This window comes from Crocodylus siamensis, chromosome 15 (genome assembly GCF_052110815.1).
Source record: "Crocodylus siamensis isolate JL-2025a chromosome 15, ASM5211081v1, whole genome shotgun sequence".
In the NCBI taxonomy this organism is placed as follows: Eukaryota; Metazoa; Chordata; order Crocodylia; family Crocodylidae; genus Crocodylus; species Crocodylus siamensis.
In genome coordinates this window covers 35,173,591-35,196,401 of record NC_143409.1, presented here as the reverse complement: position 1 = coordinate 35,196,401, position 22,811 = coordinate 35,173,591, and the positions used below count along the sequence as shown (strand labels likewise).

General features: G+C 46.7%; 1 protein-coding gene across 1 annotated transcript in view; it reads right to left on the bottom strand.

The window, feature by feature from the left end:
* The window catches only part of MTMR10 (myotubularin related protein 10), a 71,585-nt gene that overhangs the window by 46,655 nt on the left and 2,119 nt on the right, over window positions 1–22,811 (bottom strand). Inside the window, exon 2 of the mRNA XM_090028139.1 lies at window positions 22,210–22,270. Coding sequence (XP_089884265.1) covers window positions 22,210–22,270 — 61 coding nt within the window. The remainder of the gene's footprint in view (window positions 1–22,209; window positions 22,271–22,811) is intronic.

The window sequence follows — 22,811 nt, the reverse complement described above, 5'->3', positions numbered from 1 at the left end:
AAATGGAAAAATCCTTGGTTTGACTTATACAAAGATTTTTTTTTGCATTAACGAAGTCTGTAAGTCAATAGATGCCTTTCTATGGCAGTGTCAATGGTGGAGATATTCAGAGATATTACACTGCACATTTTTTCACAATGTAGCTGCAGCTTTTTCCAGTAAACAGTCACAAGCTGTTCCAGACAGGGAACAGCAGTCAACACTTTTTCATGTGACTTGAACAGTCAAAGAATGATCTTGGAAGATAAGAAAGCAGTCTGTATAAACTATGAAAGCTAACTAAAACAAATGACAAGGTTACCACCTTCTGCACATAAAGTCTACTCAAGTTTAATAAAAAATATACTTGAGTCATAAAAAATAAGAGCTGAAATATTCTACTTCAGTAATAATGCTCATTTCAAATGGGGAATTTTACAAAATTACACTTCTGAAAATTCTGACAAACTCCAAAAACACATATGTAATATAAGCTGAATTCATAGTACCTTGGATTTAATATACAGTTACCCATTTAAGAAATATGACAACTGGTAGGTAGATTAATGTATTTATCAATTAATGTAACTAATATGTCAACTCGCCATACTTAGAATATTTAACCACGCTGCTAAAAATATAACACTATCCTCAATGAGTTATAAGGATACTTGTACTTTTCTGAAATTAATTGACCATCATGTGAAGATGCAGAGCTTCTTGTATGTTATAAGATCTCAATTACAATTGCATAAAACACACGCACAGTTCATCTGGTAAAGCAACAGTACCCTGCAAAGTAGTGCACTGATGGTCCTTGTGGCAGGGAACCTTATCTTAATATTTACTTTGTCAAGTACTACAATCGCTCGGAATTATGCTAGATACACCAGTGTGCTGAAGACAACTTTGCCTTTTCCACTTGTAGCATAAATAAAGTCAAATTCACCTCAGCATTAGAAATAGATTTGAAGTTCAGGTAGGATATTTCAGCAGATTTTCCTGATCTACAGCACCCTAAAAATTAAGTGCATTTTCCACCACTCCATCATCTTAAGTTGACATTATTTAGACAAAAGACACCAGGACAGAACAGAAATAAAATAACCAACCAAACCTTAGTTCAGTTTATTCAGTAAGATCTATGCACAGCATTGACATTTTATAATAAAACATGAAATATCAGAAGTTTATATTTTTTAATGACCTTACAGAACTCTAAATGTCTTTAAATGACTCTGATGTCAAGGTCTGCTTGAGTTTTCAGCTTCTATCATCAAATTTGAACCTTCAGCCCTCCAAACACTGGCCTATAATGTAACACCAGGCCTATCATAGGAGTGTATGGGAAGGGACCTCTCCTAGAGGAAAAGCTCAGGTGTGAAAACTTGTAGTTATGCAGGATGCAAGGAGGAACAGTCCACCCATGTTCTGCTCATTATGGCTGCTCTCCCTGCAATCATCCGTCTTCAGAGGCTTTGTCAACTCCCCCATCAGGTTTCCCCAGTCTGGTCAATGTGTTCTGGTTTGTCAAAACTGGCCTTTTAACCTGTAATTAATTGACCAACTGAATGGAGAGCATATTACATGTACAGAATGTACATCTTCATGCCTTCCAATCTTCCCAGTTTTCTTCTGCCTTCTATTACACCATCAGCAAGAAAGGGAGTCTTAAAGGATGCTGATGCACTCTGTCTGGCAACCTTCCCAGAGTTTATCACTGAGACCTCTGACTCTGTTAAGCTCCTCTACAGTCATTCACCAACCATAAATGATATTGTTGTTTCTTAACTTGCTTTTGTGTATCTGGTATTTGATTCTGACACCGGTCAATAATCACAAGCAATCTACTTGAAAGATTTTAAACGAACAGGGTAAATACTACTAAAATAACAGGATTAGTAGTTGGGACTTGTAGCTTTATAACCTTGACAATGGAAATTTCCAATCTTGAAGGTCAGGGGTTGATTCCTGAATGACAGTATAAAATGCATATTCTGACAGCTCAATCCCCATTTGCAATTTTGCTGCCTGAGATTTTTCAGGTGCTGTCCATAAGGGCCCATAATTCATGAAATATTTCAAACTGCTAAAAAGAGAGAAACAATCTTAAGCAAGTTAGAGACTTCTCATCATGCCATTCACCAAGCACTTCTTATACAGAGTATTAAGCACAGTTCCAGCTAAACCGGTTTCTAAACATGGTTCTGCCAGCCTACACAAACAAAAGCAGCACAGATCAATGGGGCTTTAAAATATGCAAGAACTGAATTTTCCTGAATGCAATTCAGAAACATGTCCTCAACAATTAATGATTCTGTCTATTCTGACATGTTCAAAAGAACTGAAATGTACTTAAATATGGAAATAGCTCCATCTGCAAAAGGCATGCTTAACTGCTGGCTTAATGCCAATGAGAATGTGTTGCACTTATCACAAGTGGTTTCAAAATACCTTACAAAGGTCCCCTCTATACATTACAGGTATTGTGCAATTACCTTGAGACCAGATACACGTGCAAAGTCGCTATCACATGATAAAAAGTTCCAACCAGCTATAAAGTTAGACCTCAAAAATGTGTACTAAGTTTATAGCTGGTTGCCACTGATCTTTAATTTGCATGTATTGCAGGGTCTTTCCTGCAGCTGGGAGCCCCCTCTGGACAGGCTCCTAGCCACAGGGATGAACTATGCCCAACATAAACCTCACCAAGTCCTAGGAATCATGGCAACCACGATCCTCAGGGTCCAGGGATTTCCTGTACCCCTGAGCCGTAGGGATCATGGCACGTGCAAAATAGCAGGAGGCACAATTGCATAAATCATGCACATCAGAACCACCACATCTTCACCTACACATGTAGAGGGGGGCCAAAGTCTCACAACACCCCTTGCACAGGAAGTCTGAACTCTACAAATGAGAAAACTGGGGCAGAGAGGCATACAGTAACTCAAGGTACACAGAAAGTCTGTGAGAAAACCAGCATGAGACTGTCTGATTTTCAGACCTAAAGTAGACAATGACCAGAACTGCAGAGTTTTTGTTTTGTGTTTTTTTTACAATAGGTCTCACTAAAACTCAGTTTCCAAATCCCTCCTATTTATTCTAAAAAACAAGTATTTCAGACAGTTACTTTACCTTCAGCCAATAGTAATATCTGACAGGGAGTATAATATCACCTATGTTGTAAAAATATCAGAAGAGAAGTATAAAGTACAGCTGACACACCCCAGCAGCAGATTCTTGGTAGTTATAGAGCAACTTTATTGCTGAATGGAGACACCAGTTAAATTGACAACATATGGTAACTCCAGCATATCAAAAGGCTGATATTTGGTAGGTGTACAGCAGCCTGTGAAGTTAAAGTTTACTGAATGGTGCATATAATTGTTCTTTATTCTAAAGTTAGAAAGATACCAAAAGAAATTGGTAAGAGTTCTTGTTTTACACTTCCATTGTGAGTGTAAATGTAGACTACCTTGGATAAACCTTTTGCAAAAACAAACAAACAAACAAACAATTCAAAATCCCAGATCAAAAACTGAAGATCATGTTAATTGTATTAGAGAGGCTTTAACAGATTTCAGGATGTTTTAGGGGGTTATGTAGGTGTACCTCATCAATTTAAAAAACCTATAATAACTGATCTGACAAAGTGCATATGAATAAGGAGGAACAGTCCATGAAACCCTGATTATGGCAGGCACTCAGCAGAACCACTCTCTCTTCATTTCTATGAGAGTTACAGACTTTCAAGAACTAAAAAGCACTCACGTCCAGCTGAAATCAATGAGGACTAGACGTTGGAATACCTTTTTTAAATATCTGGCCTTGTACTTAGAAGTATCACGTATGACTTAGTGATGGACATTAAGTTGCTACTATGCCATTGTCTTCAAACTGAAAACGTAACTTGTACAGAAGCAGAAAACAGTTCTTGAAAAGTTTACATAATACCATAATCAAAATGCAAATTTGAGTATTATTCAACAATCAAATATGCATTGACAGTACCATGGTAGTGCAACTGCCTATCTGAATGATCATTTAACTATATTTTAAAATGAGTAAAGTAGTTGCATGAGTTTCAAATGTAAGGGGCAAATATCAATTTCTTGACTAAAAACAAATGCACACAGCACTATTTAATAATACAGTTAGTTATGAAGCAAAGATGAAGTTCTGAATATCTTCAGTCATTTAGCTGCCTTCTTCTAGCTGTTCTAGTTGGAGAATAGAATAGTGAACATGTGGGTTTATTAACATGCTCTAAGCATTTAAACGTAAATTTTCTCTAATCCTTTCCTAAATGAATCTTCTGTTCACTGTGCTCAGTAGCTACTTTGAAGTTCAAAAGGAAATATTCTGATGAGATTCTACTTGTAAGCTCATCAAGTACTTTCTAAAAAGATTTTTAGAGAATTTTCTTGTATTAGCAGTACTCCAAAAGATCAAAAAATTGCACGCTGTGTTAAATTCTACTACCTGTTCTTCAGATTTTATGCAAATGTTTTGCTATGTATTAAGCATATTTTTATTATTCAAATTAAAAGTAATCTAGGCCCATACATATTTAAGACAAGATTCTAAGACTATATCACAACTGGAGAAGTATCAAGACTTTCTAAGCGGATATCATGTTATTGTGACTCCAGCAGGTAAAAAATTATTCTAAAGAGATGTGGGTTAGTTTTGAATAGAAAAAGTGGTTTTGCATTCAGAAAGATAACCAACAGATTTCCTCCACTCATATAGCAATCAGAACATGAGTGTGTGTTACTTGTCCAATATGAAACAGCTGATTTACCAAATCCAGTGGGAAAACTAATAAGGGAAATCTTGTATATATTACAGTGTCTGGAGAGTGCTAGGGTCCTTTAGAGAAGAAACAAAGGAGTCCAACATGCTTATAGTTTGCAATTTTAGAAATAATGCTGCTTGGGAACAAAACTCCCCAAGAAGCTGGTGCCCAGCAATTATTCAAAGCAAGCTTTGAACACCTTGTGACATACACAGGCAGACAGCATCCAAGTTATACAGGACACACTTATGTTCTGAATTCTTAATTTACTCTTCCCTTTGCCAGAGGCGGATTAAGATTTACTGGGCAACCACAAAATTGGAGGCCCCCTCCTCACCATGGGAGCTGGACTCCAATGAGGGGTGGAAGGAGGCTTCCCCTCCTAGTGCTGCCACTGCCAAGGGCAGCGCAGGCCTCTGTGCCCTGCAGGGGAGGCTGGGTGGACCCAGCTGGGCTGGGGGTGGGGTGGCACATGTCCATCTCTCCTACCTGCCCCCTCCTCTTAACCCCTGCTATGGCCAAAGCAGAGCCCAGCAGGGTGAGGGCAGATGTGGGCTGCCCGCTGTGGGCTCAGGGAAGCCCACATCAGCTTGTGGCACCCCCCACAAGCTGCCTGTAGCTTTGTTCCACTCCCAGCCTCGTGTCCCAAGCACTGTCCTGGCTGGAAAGTGCCCCCAGTCCCTGCCCCACTCCATCACTCACCATGGGAGTCTTGAGCTGTCTCCCTGTCATGCCCCTTCCCCACAATAAACTTACCTGCAGAGAGCTGGCTGCTCAGCTGTGTTTCTAGTATGTGCGGCCACACGCATGCACAGGGGTGACACTAGGGCTTGGGGTATATAGCCACCCCAAAATTCACCTTAGTCGCCCCCCCCCTTATAGCCACCCCTTCCAGAACTTCCATGGTCTGCCCGCCCCACTACCACCTGCAGAAGTGTGGCACACCCAGCCCAGCTGAGTCCAGCATCAGCCCAGCCCCCGCAACAGGAAAGAGGCTGGCACTGCCCGTATCTCCAGTGCAGCACTTCTGGCCCAGTCCACCCACTAGGAAGAGGCTGGCATTGCCCCTGTGTCTCCCAGCAGCCCCAAGCAGGACTGCAGGCTGGAACACTGCCCAGAGGAAACCCACTGTTTCCCTAAGAAACACAAGCATTTGTGGTTCCTTACTGGTCAATCTGCCGATGTCCTTTACCCAACAGGAAAGGAAAGGCCTTTGTCCAATGACAAGTAGCTTTTTCTGGCCCCTGGAAAAGAAGATGGCCTTAGAGGGATCTGAATGGAAAGGGAATGTTTTTGATGAACTGAGATCAGAAGGATCCCTGCATAGGAAACAGCATGAAAGGCTGCAAGAAGGCATAAGTGGCATGAAGGCAAACTGAGCCTACAGGTGGGAATCCTGGCAAAAAGAACGAAGCAAGCATTAAGGCATTTTAAACAGCAGAACTAATATGGAACAGAATTGTTCAGTAGACTGAAGGCAAGATTTGAAATGAATCCAAGTGGATAACTGGTAGTTTTGGCAGCTGTTGGATCAGGTGTCAGAGGGGCAAGCAAGAAGGCTCCTCATTTGTGTTGAGCAGATCTGACACAGCTTTACTTACAAGATGTGACAGAATGTACTTTCATTGGTATTTTTGTAGCTTTTGCACAATAAATCAATCTGGCTGTGTATACTATACAACCTAAGGATTCTCAAAGCATGATTCTGTCAGAAGAGAATGATGGGTAGCAATTCAAGAGGACTGTTCTTAGGCTAGCTAAGAATATCATCTCTTTCTTTTGTAACCAAGTCAAAGATAAAAAATTGACCAGCAACAACATACTTAATGGGTTATAACCAAGGACAGAGGTTTCTTGGGACTAAACACCATTAAAGGGTTGTTCCACTGAAAGTCAGTGTCGGTGTTAGGAAGTTATTAGGTATTTGTTTATACGTCAAAAACTTTTATATATAGATCTATAGATGAAAAGTCCGTGTGTGTATTACACACACACACACACGTTTGTGACTTATAAACAAATACTAATAAAAAAACAGCTCAGTATTATGCAAGTTTGGGACCCACTGGGCAGCAGCTGCCTATCTAGCTATAGTTTGTAACTTATAAACAAATACCTAATGAAAAAAAGAGCTCAGAATTCATAATTATAGACTGAAAATGGCAGCAGGCAAATGCCAAGTCCACCTGTAAGTCTCCACACACAATTTCATTTCAGACAATGAACAGATAGGGCACGTCCAGATAAGCCCGCATACACCTCTTGCAGCATCTCAAGCCCCTTTGAAACACTGCAAGAAGCATGAGCAGGAATAAGAAAATGTTCCCCGTGTTGCAAATTTGCAGCACAGGTGCAAAATTAGACCCCTGGATATCCAGGGATCAAAAAACCCCGCAGAGAAAAAAGGTGGAGCAGAGCACGGTCTAGAGGCTGGGTCCTCTATAGAGCTGCTCTGATTGCTAGAGTGTCTCTATGGATAGCCCTCACCCTGACGCTGAAGCATTTTGCCTGCCCGTGAGGGCAAGCAGAGAGCCAGCTGCAGGGAACTGGACCCAGGCTCCACTGCAAGCAAGTAAGGGGTCAGGGGGCTGGAGGAGGGGGACCTCTGCCAGCCCCACCTGGCCCCTGATCCCTGCCCCATCCAACCCCATCCCTCCCCTCCCCCTGATCTCTTCCCCACCCCAGCATCCTGGGGAGGAGTGGGGAGACCAAAAAAAAACCCCAAACCTCAGCACTTACTGGCAAAACAGCAGGAGCCCCCACAGCCCCTGCTTGGTGAGTGGAGGCTTTTAGGCTTTTTTTTTTTTTTAAAGTGCTGGAGGCTGCAGTGGAAGGGAGCAGCCATTGTGGGGGCTGCAGGAGCCAACAGGGGATGGGGCCAGGTGGGGCAGCCAACAGGGGATGGGGCCAGGTGGGGCAGCAAGCAGGGGTGGGGCACGTGGGCCCTGCGGGGGGGGGGCTATAATCTTTTTTGGGGGGGAAGTATAGCCCCCGTGGGGGGCAGCAAAGCATATATTCATGAAACATGTATTTAGAACTCAAATTTATTATTATGATAGAGACACTGGTAGTCTCCCAAATTGCTTCACCACTGTAGATATATCAATAAAACATTGCCTGACTGATCTCTCTCTCTCATTTTAATTGTAGGGAACATGGATTTTGGGGTATTTTACAGAGTGACTTAAGGATTTTTTTTATCAGGGATTTTTCAGTTTTCTAATCAAGGAATACCAGAATTCCTGCTAGGGAGGCCAGTGGCAAGACCCTGCCTGCTCAGAGCTGGCACCTTGGACCCAGCTGACTGGCTGACCTCCTGGCCAAATGAGGCCAGGTAGACATGGTTTGACAGTTCAAAGCAGGCCACTACACTGGGAACATCTTCCAGGCGATAGCTGCCCAGATGGCTGGGCAGGGGGCATACATGGCAGTAGTGCCGCACAAAGGCCAACTCTGCAGCCACAGCCCACTGGCAGCTGGCCCAGAGGGGCAGATGCCTCAGCCGGGTCTGGCAGGTACACAGCAGGTCACAGCCAGGCAGCAGCCCTGAATGCCAGACTGCTGCAGTTCAGCAGTCCAGGTGGCCCAAGGGGTAGTGTCCCCAGGTACCAATTGGCTGGGCCCCAGAAGCTCCTGAGAGCAGGTAGCCCTGAGCTACTTGCCAGGGCAGCTTTTTGTACTGATGGGGCCAGGACAGGGCAGCTTTTTATACTGCTGGGGACAACACAGGTGCTGGCCCCAGGCTCTAGCTCCCCCTGGCTGCACATCTGGGAGAAACCAGGCAGGGTTATTTTGCCCCAAGTGGCACAATTTGCTCCACAAAGTGCATGTCCGAGCACGTGAGCTGAGGCAAAAAGCCCCGGCTCAAATTTGTACTGCTTCTATTTGAGCTGTTGCAAGCGCACGTTTGTATGTGTGGACGTGCCCATAGGGGCCATACTTTTAAAAGTCAAATCCTTCAAGATCCAGTAAACCAAAATATGTAAACAAACCCTATATACCCTCCTTTTTTTCTGGCAGCAGTGTGGAGATGTGTATATTTCTCCAGGCTATGGCAGTACCAGCACGTGGCACTCCCTGACACACCTCTCTTGCCAACAGAAGCATGCATGACTGGACCAGGATGCCTACTTCTGTCACAGCCACTTCCCAGTCAGGCTCTCTACACTCTGCATGAGGCACATGGAGTGCTTTCACTCAGCTGCAGCCATGGTGCAACAGCCCAGCTGAGAACCACTGAGGTAAACTGAGAGGGTACAACACTGGTTCTCAATTGGGGTGCTGCTAAAAGCAGAAAAGTTATGGAGGGATGCCCTCAATCTAAAAATGTTGAGTACCACTAATCTAGATACTAGAATTGGCTCCTTCACAAACTTTTTTTTTAGTTTTATCTGCTACAAGAGAAACTTCTGCTACTGCTACAGAAATTTCTACACAGTTCTAAGTTGTAATCCAGTATGCTGCAATTAATAAAAAAGGGTTTCACAGGTATAAATTAATATTCTTGGAGGTCAGGAGCAGTGGGGAGAAGAGGGACACAGGCGCACGTGTGCCTCCTTTCTGGACCCGGAGCGGAGGAGAGCGCAGCAGTAGCAGCGGCGGCGGCGAGTGGAGCAGCTGAGGGGACAGCAGCAGCTGATCCCCCTAAGGTAAGTGGGGCTGAGGGACTGAGGGGTCGGCGCAGCTGAGCCGGATCCGGAGGGGAAGCCCCCCGGGTCCCTCTTAGCCAAGCCGGTAGGGAGCCGCGCTCCCGAGCCGCGCGAACAGAGCGCGCAAACAGGTGAGGGCTAGGGGGTTGTCCCCCAAGCCAGGGAGTGCCCCCCGGGACTAGCCTAAGGGAGCAGGCTCCAGTCTCACCAGATCCCCCCAGTGGGGGTGCTCAGGGGGCGGGATCATTGACAGGCACTTCCGGTGACACCGGAGCGCCTGATTGGTGGGTAAGGCAGCGGCAGGTAATTCAAACCGCCTCCTTTTATAAACGGCGGTTTGACGTAGCTTCCGGCACTTGGAGGTCAGGAGCAGTGGGGAGAAGAGGGACACAGGCGCACGTGTGTCCTTCCCACACGTGTGCCTCCTTTCTGGACCCGGAGCGGAGGAGAGCGCAGCAGTAGCAGCGGCGGCGGCGAGCGGAGCAGCTGAGGGGGCAGCAGCAGCTGATCCCCCTAAGGTAAGTGGGGCTGAGGGACTGAGGGGCCGGCGCAGCTGAGCCGGATCCGGAGGGGAAGCCCCCCGGGTCCCTCTTAGCCAAGCCGGTAGGGAGCCGCGCGAACAGAGCGCGCAAACAGGTGAGGGCTAGGGGGTTGTCCCCCAAGCCAGGGAGTGCCCTCCGGGACTAGCCTAGGGGAGCAGGCTCCAGTCTCACCAGATCCCCCCAGTGGGGGTGCTCAGGGGGCGGGATCATCGACAGGCACTTCCGGTGACACCGGAGCACCTGATTGGTGGGTAAGGCAGAGGCGGGTAATTCAAACCGCCTCCTTTATAAACAGCGGTTTGACGTAGCTTCCGGCACTTGGAGGTCTGGAGCAGTGGGGAGAAGAGGGACACAGGCGCACGTGTGTCCTTCCCACACGTGTGCCTCCTTTCTGGACCCGGAGCGGAGGAGAGTGCAGCAGTAGCAGCGGCGGCGGCGAGCGGAGCAGCTGAGGGGGCAGCAGCAGCTGATCCCCCTAAGGTAAGTGGGGCTGAGGGACTGAGGGGCCAGCGCAGCTGAGCCAGATCCGGAGGGGAAGCACCCTGGGTCCCTCTTAGCCGAGCCGGTAGGGAGCCGCGCGAACAGAGCGCGCAAACAGAGGCGCGGTCTGTAAGAGCGCGCCGGCGTTTGCGGCGGCGTTCGCGCCGGCGGGTGAGCAGGCGGGGCCCAGAGGCTGACCCCTGCTCTGCTAGTAAGGGCAGCAACTGCTGCGATGGTGTCGACACGGAGTTCTGCCAGGGCCCCTGCCCGGGGGGCGCGGCCTTCCCGGGGCTTGTCCGAGGCCTCCACCCAGACGGAGCCCTCGGGGGGGCTGCCGTCCTCCAACCCCCTGGCCTGCGGGAACTGCCCGGCAAGGTCTGGGGGGGCAGGGACTGGGGACTCCTGCACCTGTCCTGTAGGTATCCGCCTTAGGACCCTGGAGGAACGGGTGCGGGAGCTCCTGGAGGAGGTTAGCAGGCTGAGGGGAATCCGTGAGGCAGAGGAGGAAATTGATAGGTATTTTCTTTCTCTGCAGGGTGGTACGACAGAGGAGAGGGCAGCCCGGGATGAGCCCTCCACTGCTGAGTGGCAGACGGTCTCCCGCGCCAGGGCTATTAACCATGTTGCGGCACCAGTTCCTCCTGTCCATCTGGAGAACAGATATGAGGCCCTGGCAGCCCTGGAGGAGGAGGGAGCAGTGGAAGATACCAGGGAGGAGACTTTGCGCACACAATGTCCTGTGCGGGCGGCGGGAGTCAAGAGGCCTAAGAGGAGGAAGCGTCGCGTCATCGTGATTGGTGACTCCATCCTGAGAGGTACAGAGGGCCCCATCTGTTGCCAGGATCCCTCAGCACGTGAGGTCTACTGCCTGCCCGGAGCGAAGATTCAGGATGTGAAGGGGATGCTCCAGTCCATCATCCAGCCCACTGATTATTACCCCATGGTCCTTGTCCATGTGGGTACTAACGATGCGGCCAGGAGAGCCCCTGATCGCCTGATGGAGGACTACCATGCTCTGGGAGGCGTGCTGAGGGAGATGGGCGCACAGGCGGTCTTCTCTTCCATCCTGCCAGTGAGCGGTCGAGGCAGACGCCACGAGATGTGCATAGCGGAGACCAACTGGAGGCTACAGGAATGGTGCTTCGAGGCGGGCTTTGGCTTCCTCAGCCATGACCGGCACATCGTGATGAGAGACATGCTGGGATGGGATGGGCTCCACCTTTCCCCTAAAGGTAAGCGTGTGTTCTCTTCCAGGTTGGTGAACCTCCTTTGGCGGGCTTTAAACTAGGCTCGTCGGGGGAGGGGGAAGATGAGGGCGGAGGAGACAATGAACTACCAGGCCCAGCAACAGCCAGCGAGCCCAGACCAATGGTCAAAAGGGAGAAACAGGTAAGTGATGGGGGACGGGGCATTGCTGAGACTAGGGGGTCAGTGGGCACAACCGTTGGAGGCCTCAAATGCCTCTACACGAATGCTCGAAGTATGGGGAAGAAGCAGGAGGAACTTGCCCTCCTCCTAGCTGTCACCAGCCCTGACATAGTAGGGATCACAGAAACGTGGTGGGACTCATCGCATGACTGGGCGGTGAGTGTCAAGGGCTATAGGCTATACAGGAGGGACAGGATAGGAAGGAAAGGTGGAGGAGTAGCACTCTACATCAAGGAGGAATATACTTCCTCGTTAATCAGCAAGGGGGTAGAGGGGGGGCACTCTGAGGTGCTCTGGGTTAGAGTAAAAGGCAGTCCAGGGGAGAGAGACTTAATGGTGGGAGTCTACTATAGACCTCCCAACCAGGGAGAAGAGCTCGACCAGGAATTCTTAGGTCAGCTCACAGAGGCAGTGAGGGCTAAGGATGTGGTCATCATGGGGGACCTGAACTTCCCAGACATCTGCTGGGAGGAGCAGTCAGCCAAGTCTGATCGCTCACGTCGGTTCTTAGCCAGAGTGCAGGACCTCCATCTAACCCAGGAGGTGCACAGTCCCACCAGGGGAGACGCCTTGTTGGACCTGGTGCTGGCCACGGGTGATGACCTGGTGAGGGGGCTGCGGGTGATGGGCCACCTGGGAGACAGTGATCATCGCTTGCTGGAATTCACCATCCAGCGTAAGGTGGCAAAGGGCTGCAGCAAGGCAACAGCCCTAGACTTTAGGAGGGCTGACTTCAACAAGCTAAGGAGGATCGTTGGGGAAGCGCTGAGGACCCAGAGGGGAAGGGAATCAGATGTCGAAGGGGAGTGGTTGCTCCTTAAGGAGACGATCCTCCATGCCCAAAGGGAGGTAATCCCAACAAGGGTCAAAGGGAGCAGGAGGGCACATAAACCCCCATGGCTCACTAAGAGCATCCGGGAATGTCTCCTTGCTAAAAGGGAGGCATACACCCAATGGAGAGATGGGGTCATCACCAAGAAGGACTATGTTACAGTCGCCCGAGGATGTAGGGGGGCAGTCAGGAAGGCCAAGGCAGAGATGGAGATAGGACTAGCTTCCCGGATTGGGGACAATAAGAAGTCCTTCTTCAAATACATAGGGGGTAAAAAGAGGGTCCCGGGTAATGTGGGGCCCCTGCAGGACACGATGGGCAACTTAGTCATCACGCCAGATGACAAAGCTAACATATTTAACGATTTCTTTGCCTCTGTCTTCCTAAGTAGGGACCAGTTCAGCCACCTCCCTGCTGGGCCCCCCTCGGGCCCCGGGAGAGACACGCCTGGGCCAGGGGTTAGCGAGGAGTTAGTTAGGGTACTTCTGGAGAGGCTGGATGTGTTCAAGTCCGCTGGTCCGGACGATCTTCACCCTAGGGTTCTACAGGAACTGGCCGAGGTCATTGCGGGACCCCTGGCGCGGCTCTATGAGCACTCGTGGTGCTCTGGCGAGGTGCCGGAGGACTGGAAGAGGGCCAATGTGGTCCCTATCTTCAAAAAGGGAAAAAAAGAGGACCCGGGAAATTACAGGCCAGTTAGTCTTACCTCAATCCCGGGTAAGCTCTTTGAAAAAATTATCCTGGCACACATCCAGGAGGGCCTTGCGGGGGAATGCATGCTCAGGGGCAACCAACATGGGTTCATCAGTGGCAGGTCTTGTCAGACCAACCTGGTGGCCTTTTACGATCAGGTCACCAAATCATTAGACGCAGGGGTTGCTGTGGATGTAGTCTTTCTGGACTTCCGGAAGGCTTTCGACACTGTCTCTCACCCTGTCCTCATCAAAAAGCTGGGAGACTGTGGTGTCGATGCCCACACGGTCAAATGGGTCGCCAACTGGTTAGAGGGCCGCACCCAGAGGGTGGTAGTGGATGGGTTCTTCTCGACCTGGAAGGACGTGGGCAGTGGGGTTCCGCAGGGCTCGGTCCTCGGGCCCGCACTGTTCAACATCTTCATCAGTGACTTGGATGACGGGGTAGAAAGCACCCTGTTCAAGTTTGCTGATGACACTAAGATGTGGGGGGATGTGGGTGCACTAGAAGGGTGCAATAGGCTACAAGCTGACCTTGACAGGTTGCAACAGTGGGCGGATGAGAATAGGATGGGGTTTAACACTGATAAGTGCAAGGTGTTGCACATGGGGAGGAAGAACCGGCACCACACTTACAGGTTGGGGAACTCCCCTCTTGCCAGCACGGAGACGGAAAAGGATCTTGGAGTCGTCATTGACTCCACGATGAACATGGGCCGGCAGTGTGGCGAGGCAGTCAAGAAGGCCAACCGTACCCTGTCATGCATCCACAGATGCATCTCGAGCAGGTCCAGGGAGGTGATCCTCCCCCTCTATGCGGCACTGGTCAGGCCGCAGCTGGAGTACTGCATCCAGTTCTGGGCGCCACACTTCAAGAGGGACGTGGACGATATGGAAAGAGTCCAGAGGAGGGCCACTCGTATGATCAGGGGTCAGCAGGGCAGGCCTTATGAGGAGAGGCTACGGGACCTGAACCTGTTTAGCCTCCACAAGAGAAGGTTAAGGGGGGACCTTGTGGCCTGCTACAAACTGGTCAGGGGGGATCAGCGGGTATTGGGGGAGTCCCTGTTCCCCCGTGCGCTGCCAGGAGTGACCAGGAATAACGGTCACAAACTGGCGGAGGGTAAGTTTAGATTAGATATTAGGAGGCGCTACTTCACAGTCAGGGCGGCTAGGGCCTGGAACCGGCTTCCAGGGGAAGTGGTGCAGGCTCCTAGCCTGGGGATTTTTAAAAGGAAGTTAGATAAGCACCTTGCCGGGGTCATCTGACCCCGGTGCTCTTTCCTGCCAAGGCAGGGGGTCGGACTAGATGATCTACCTAGGTCCCTTCCGACTCTAGCTACTATGATACTATGATACATGTTCAATGTTTCCTTTCCATTTTTTTCTATATAGATAATAATTCTGCTCATCTGGTAAATGAATGCTGCACTAAAAAAAAGTTACCATCCTACATAGAGTATAAACTATATAAATCTGTTTTCTTTTAAGTGATGTTGCAACAGCATTTCCTCACTTAAAAAGAGCAATAGCAAATTTCAAACACTAGTCACCCACACGGAGAAAAGGGAGTCTGGAAAAATTGTGCAAACAGAAGAGTAGAATAAAAGCCACTAGCTAAGAAGCCTGGGTGTTCTTATGTATGTCCTCTTTTCCACAAAATGCTTTCCAAGTCAGAACTATGGAAAACTTCCAGCCATTTTAAAAATAGTGACACACTATATTTAGGTACAAATCTGACCTACATTTAAAAAAAAAAAAAAAAGGCTATTCTGCTAAGAAGTCTTCTGTGGTCTTTAGGACTTGATTAGATACTTGCCAGTTTTACACAAAGTGTTGTGTAAAAACATGGGTGAGGTGAAATCAGAATCAGACCCTCATTATCATAAAATCTTTGTTTTGCAAAACTTTACATAAACAGTTTTCTTAAGAGAAGATTCTGCCTATTCAAGAAGCAGAACACCGTCACAGCCAGTTCTGTCTATACACAGAACACTGTATTTCCCTTAGTTGTGTGAACTCAGCAGCCCAGATCCTTTGCCCTACAGTAAGTGCACGTGCATGCCAGGACATACCAGTGTAAAAGAGATGACAGTTACACTACACTGCTTCAGCTTCCAGTGCTACAGGGCAAAAGGTTTTGGGTGGCTTCAGATGGCACAATGAACTAATGTGGAGATCTAAGACAGCACAGGCTAGCTCTCTTCCAGTGATATGGTAAACAACAGTTTCCGAGTTTCATAGTTAGTAGGGTCGGAAGGGACCTGAGCAGATCATCAAGTCTGACCCCCTGCCATGGCAGGAAAGAGTACTGGGGTCAAACGACCCCAGCAAGGTAATTGTCTAGCCTTGTCTTAAAGACCCCCAGGGTAGGAGCCGGCAGCACTTCGCCTGTTCATCAGAACTTGGGCACAGCTCGACTGCCACCACCAAGTGCAAAGCCAAGAGTGCTCCCCCCTCCTGCCCGCCACCCACAAAGGCAAAAGAGATGAGGTCTGAGCCCCAATATCAACAGCGGCACCTCCTGCCAGGCCTCACACCTGCCACCCCTGCAGCTGCCCCTCTAGGCACACGCCCTGAGCCGGTGGGACGCCACAGCCTTCCGGCCAGCCCGAGAGCAGGTGGGCCGGGCTGGGCCCCCACTCTTCCCCTGCAGCCACAAGGGGCGCGGGGGCCGGTGCAGAAATGGCAGGGGGAGGGGCGCTCCCCACACAGGGGCCGGGGGCAGCCCCGGGCCTGGCCGTGCCCTGCGCGCAGGCGGCAACAGAGGCTGCCACAGCTGCTGGCCCGGCAGGAGCCGGGGGTCGCTGCCCCGGCCCGAGCGCGCAGGGTGGGCACGGCACAGACCTGTAGCAGCTCTTGGTGCCGCCCACGGCCGTCAGGCAGTAGGTGTTGGTGAGCTTGGCGAAGCAGCCAATCTCCTGGTTGATCTCAAAGCTAACGCGCACCGCCATGGTCTGGACTGACATGTGCACGCTGCCCCACACCTGCTGCTGCTACGTTCAGAAATTATGCTACAGGCTCAGAAACATAGTACAACACTTAATCAAAAACCACATATAAAAAAATATTATATATACATGCTGTTAGGCTATGGCAGGGTTGCTCAACCTCCAGCCTTCAGAGACATTTCATCTGGTCCACAGGTCAGGAAATCTGGGCTGGCACTGGGTCATACCCCCTATCCTGTCTGTGAGGGAGGATCGCAGGGTTGGGATGGGGCTAGGCAATGCCCCTTTCACCTCACAGGGCCAAGCCAGGTCCCATTTTCCCTCCATGGCTGTGGGTCATGCCCTCTCCCCCCCTACAGGACTGGGTCATATTCCCCCCCTCCCACAATCCCTAGCCCATGGGGTGGGTGACCCTCTTCCACCCCTGGAGGACCAGGCTCAGGCTGGGTTGCCCCCCTCCCCCACAGCGTGGCTGTGTGGTAGCTGCTGAGCCAGCCCTGGGCTCTGGATCAGAAACATCATCTGGCCCATGGATGGATCAGGCACTGCCCATCCGGCCTGCTGGGAAAAAGATTGAGCACCTCTGGCTTATGGGAATCAATAACAGTACAACTACAGACTCCCTGAGGGTCAAATACTATACCACTGAAGGAAATGGGAATTTTGTTATTGGTTTCTCTATTTCCAAGTTGAGGCTATAAAAATATAGTGCAGAGGAGTCCAAAAGACATAACTGTACAGTCCCCTATCCCCTCATAACATGGCAGTTATCTAACCAGAACTATTCCCATAACTAGGACCACAGGAAGGACACTTGAAGCCCAAAAGCTCACCCAGCTATACTGTTGTCCAACAAGAGATACCAGAAAAAATCCTTGCCCCTTGTACACTTCCTGAACCACCACAACAACCTTCCAACCTTCCCACAATGACTGTCTTTACTGGAATCTCAGACTACTCTGAATTTAAGATAACGCACAATTAATTAGATTCTAGGCATGGAATATGTATATATTTGTTAAAATTTTCCATGTCTAGAATCTAGTTTTTGAAAGGTGGCCTTATATTAAATCCCCCCACAACCACAAAGCAGAGCCACTCAACCACTCTGCTGTGTTGTCCCCCAACTCTCTCACCCACCCCCTCCCGCCCCAGCTGCCTGCCACCCCCACACTCCATGCTCGTGCACCCACACCTGCCCTTATGATACCTGAATCCCCTGCCCCCCCACTTGCACCACCTCCTGCTTGGCCCCCCTGCCACTTACCCATGCTCCTGCCTGGCCCTATCACCTGTCCTCTCCAAGTGGTACCAGCCTTCTCTAGCACCTGCCACCCCCCAATTCAGATCCTTCTGCTGCCCCTCAAAAAATTAAAATTCAATCAAATTTGTTTTACTTTGGCATCTTTATAGCAGATCAATTACTAAGAACCTGTAATTAAAACACTATTTGAGTTACCTGTTTACTTTACAAAATGGTATTTTAAAAGAGCTAGAGATGCTATATTTATGTAAGTGAAAAAATGTTCTTGTTCCTTTTGAGTACAGGGAAAACAATTTTCACTATAAAATGAAGAATGTGGTTCTTAGTGGTTAGAAGTAGTGTTTTGGGGTTACTTTGGTCACCACACAAGTATTGTTCCTCCTCCCCACCCTTTCTAATTATATGACATGCTAACTTCCTTTCCAGCTGAAGAACTCAATTTCCTTACACAGGTTTCTTTAAATATTTTTTCAGATAACAGCTATTTAAATCATACAGTCAGAATTTAAAACAATTAGAAAGTGATGGAATTTGGTGCATAAATTTTAAATCAATGCATTTAGTTTCACACACTCCGGGCCTCTATGGTTTTAAAGCTACATCTGTACTGCCTTCTTGCCAAATCTAGACTACAACTGAGAAACAAGCCCCACCAGCTCACTCTAGGAACTAGGCACAAGAGATATCTTAGAGTCCTTAGCACATACCCCTGGCAAAACCATTCTTCTGTTCTCTGTGAAAGACTGACACTTTCTACAAAAACATTTGAGTTTTATAGTAAACCCAATTTCTAAGAGTCTTAAGGCAAAGTTCTGACTAGCTCTATCAGCAGAGCTCCTCAAAGAGCTAAGCATCTAATTTAATCTGCTTTCTGTCAGCCCCTCTTTGAAAGACTGGAAAAATTAATCTTACTGTATTTTGTAAAGTATTTTGAGATGTGTAAATGAAAAGTATGGTTATAGTGCTGTATAAACATCTTACTGGAACAACAGAAGAGAACATAGGCTTCCATTAACTTTTACAGCTATATTGTGGCTAAATGTTGTCCCAAAATACACACTTCAAACAAAAGCTGAACACAGAAGAGGAAAGAATGGTCCTGGTCACATTTGTTCTCTTTGCTTTACGGTTTCTCTGAGGTAACTCAGCAAAAGACTGATTGATGCTTTGCAGTCAATCAACATGCTTCCATGGTCTGTACAAGCAGGTTTTGCACAGAACAGGAATTCACTGAGAAGCACTGGAAGAACTGAAATATAATACAGGGCACTCTGCATATTATACACATTTTTAAAAAGTTAAGGTGGGATCTTAAACACTACAGAACTTTCTGTGGAACAACAGTTACTATAAAGGATTCCCTGAAGTTGTGAAGTGATTGCTTATGCTCCGGAAACATGTATACAACTTTAATTTTAATGCACATTGTTCACTCGTTAGTCATAACTACAGGCTCACTCCCCCAAAAGGAAAACAATTCAGTTTCCTACTAACCAGGCATGTCACTCTGGTGGGTTGTCTGCCAGACTACTCACCCTTTCTCTAGTTTGCCTATTAGAAATAGGTTTACAATGCAATCTGTGTAGATCAACAAACTAATAAAGCAAAGACAAATAAACTGTGTCACTAAAGCCAACCTCATTCTCCACCAGGGAAAGGACTGGAAAAACATTTACATAGAAGAGAAATCTGTTTTAAAACTAGACAATATCTGAGAATGAAAATAGCTTGTGACTACATAAAATTATTCATTTTTCACTGTCCACTTCTACTACAAAAGGCCCAATGTTGCCAACACTCATGGTTTTTCTGTAAGGCTCATACTGTTTGCTGCATTTCTAAAAGCCACACCCTCCCAGAGGCATGCAATTACATGAGAATCTGAGCTTTCATTTGAAAACCAAGAGGTAAGCCTCTGCGGCACAGAACAGTTTTAAAATATAAAAGCTAATGGTTCAAGCCACAAGCAAAAATATTTTGCTCTCAATATTTATTTTATTTCTATTAAAATTCCTTGTGATTTTAGGGACCTGACTCAGGTCTCTAAATGCCTGGGGTTGGCAATGATGCTATGGCACACACTTTCCGATGCTCTCACCCCACCCAACCCGTGTGCTCACACATACTATCTGGCAAGTACTTCACTAGACCTCTAGCTCTAGGTCCTAGTTTTTGCTTACCCCTCTCACAAAACTGCCTTACCTAGAAATTAATCTATGTTTTGTAGTTTTGACAAAGTTACTTGCAATCATAGGTGCATTCTAATGGATCCAAAAACGGTATGTACACATAAAGAATCAACTTTATACCACAGAGTTTTAGCTCCATTAAGCTGTGTTTTCTTTCTGGACAGCATAATCAAGATTACACAACAATTAAGGACAGGAAATTAGGAGTACCATATCAGTTATAATTGCCAGGGGAGTGGAAGTCTAACACAATGTAATTAAAGTAGTTGGAGCTTGGCCAGAAACTTGGTTTTGTGTCAGATCCAAAACTTAGTACCTCCAGCAGCGCAACGGGAGTGCATGTGCACTCATGTGCATACTTTTCTACTGTACTAATTGACCATGGAATCCAAAAATCCAAATCCACTTAAGTACATGCTTTATTTTAAGCAGGAATAGTCTTATTTACAGCACTTAATTTACCAGATAAAGTTTTGAAATACTCACTCTGGTGCACAGATTGGAACACAGTGTACGGAGATTAAGGCAGTTAATACAAAAAACAAAACAAAATCTTCTGAATCCCAGGTCAGTTTTTGTCACAACATTAAACTTCTACACTCACATCAACCTGGGGCATTAGTTTGAGATTAACTCATACTGGAATTTGCTCCTTAGATTCATTATAGACTACTCTGAACAACACAAAAGAAAGATCCCTAACAAATGCTCCTAATCCAGAAAAAAGGAATAGGAGGTAAAGGGAACAAGTGGTCAAAATTCTCAGCAATTAGGGGTATCCAAAGGCCAATTTTCCATTGTGGAAGGGCAAATGATCTGTCCTGTTTTGAGGCACACATGTAATATGTCAAATGGTAAACTGAAGTTGTAAAGTTTTTTCTATAGCTAAAGAAATACCAAAACTTTTTACAATATATAAAAATATGGTTTTAAGCCCCCCAGAATAAAATATCATATTATTTTATTTTGAAAAGAAATGCAGTCAATCAACATTTACTCATTCAGGTAAAAATGAGATCATGATCTCTGATCAGACTCTGTCATTGGAAAGGAGAAGCCTTTCAGCAGCCTAAACTTACAGTGCACCAGAACATTCAGTTCTTAGACCTGCTGGACCAACAGCACTTAAATGCCAGGTAGTAGGTGGAATAATTAACTTTTTAATTACCACACACATAGTGAACTGTTACTTATTAATCCTGCTATTCACTTAGAGACTGGTAATATCCAAGTCAACTTAAACAGCTGATTATGCAATAGTAGTATATTAATTCCCCTTCCAACCAGAATAAGCAACAACTTGATTATACAAGCAGCACAGGTAATGGAAAAATAAATTACTTAGGTCTTTCTTCAGTGAAAAACCTCCTTCAGCTAAAGCAAACAAGCAATATGTCCAACTATGGCAACCCTATTGTTCTAAGTAATTGTTTGTAATTCAAGGTACATACTGAAATTTTAATTCCAAAACAAGATCTTACAATCCACATGTCTATCACATAACCAAGAAGTTTTATTTCTTAATAAAGAGAGACAGGACAAGAGTCAAACTTCACAAATTCTGTTCTAAATTATGGATTTTAAAGAATTAACCCCACACTATTTCTTCTAATTCATTTGACACAATGTCCTGCATTCATATTTCAAAACGCCTCATCAATTAAAAAAAAATGGGTATTTAATAGAGTACTTAAATTCTTGTAACTTAAAGGTGCACAAAATAGGTATTTGTAATCGATGCGTACACTGTACAACCACTTCTTTTAAACTAACCAAGGGTAGCTACCCAGGCCACAAGGGCAAAGCTTCATATGCTCGTGTGACTCCAACAGCTGAACCAGGGTTGCAGTCCAGTGATCCAGAGTGACAGAAGTCTAAACCACGTCACCAAAGCTACACCAGGTTACAGGTACTCAAGTAAATACCAAACCACAATTTATCGTGACTACGTAGAATGCATGCCTCTCTATGCCTAGTTTGGCAAGGATTGGAGCATCCTTTCTCAAGTCTGACAGAGATGCAGGTGCAGGCCTGATGTCCAGAAGTTTGTCCAACTCCCCTCCTCACTATAAATTGGTTCAATAAAAGATGCCACAAAACATTCTTGCCTCTCAGACATTTCCTGAACCATCACTGGTAGGACAACACCACACCTACTATGTTCAGTTAGTTTTAAGAGCTAAAGAAAACTAGAAAAGCTTTCTTCCAACAGCACAGACTAGATTTTCTTACTGAATTACAACTTTATTTCCTTTCCTTTCTTTCATACTAAGGAATGGACTAAAACGTATTAATTAATAGTAACAAAAACAGATTACAAGTTGCATCTCTGTTACTAACATGACTAGTATAAGTGGAAGCCTTAAAAATAACTTTATCTAGATATTGCTCCTATTCTTTACCTGGCAAAAGCACGGGTTCCAGCTTCTTAATCTTCGGTTCTGGAGTTATCTTCTCTTCAGCCTGAAACAAATGCACACAAAAAAGGAACAAATGAGACTTAAACTTACGCACATGCACAAACCAGGTCTTGGCAGAATGAGAGCCCTAGCGAGACTTAAAGGCTCTGGTGCTGGAATAGGACCCAGGTGGATGGAGCCACTAGCATGCACATACATCTTCTTCATTTATGGTCATGGGCGTAAGCCAGTGGGTCTCAACATTGTTAGACTCAAGGGCACCCCTAGGAAAATGCCAGCTCTCAGCTTTCCCTCATGTTATGACTACAAAAAAACAACAGAACAATTCTTCTGTTGCAAATAACTCAGAAAGGCTACAAAAAGTCAGATTTTTTTAGCACTATGGACTCCTACTTAAAATCTCTGGCTTTATCTTGTGAATCACACGTGGGTGTTTGCAAACCTAGTGGCACTAATATTGCCTGACACCCGCAAAAGGATCTCACAGCACCCCGGGTGCAGCAGCTCCTTGCTGTCAATCGCTGGAGTAAGTTTACTGGTAGAGTGAAACTTGTGAAGCCAAAACTTGATCTGTTTGGTTTAAA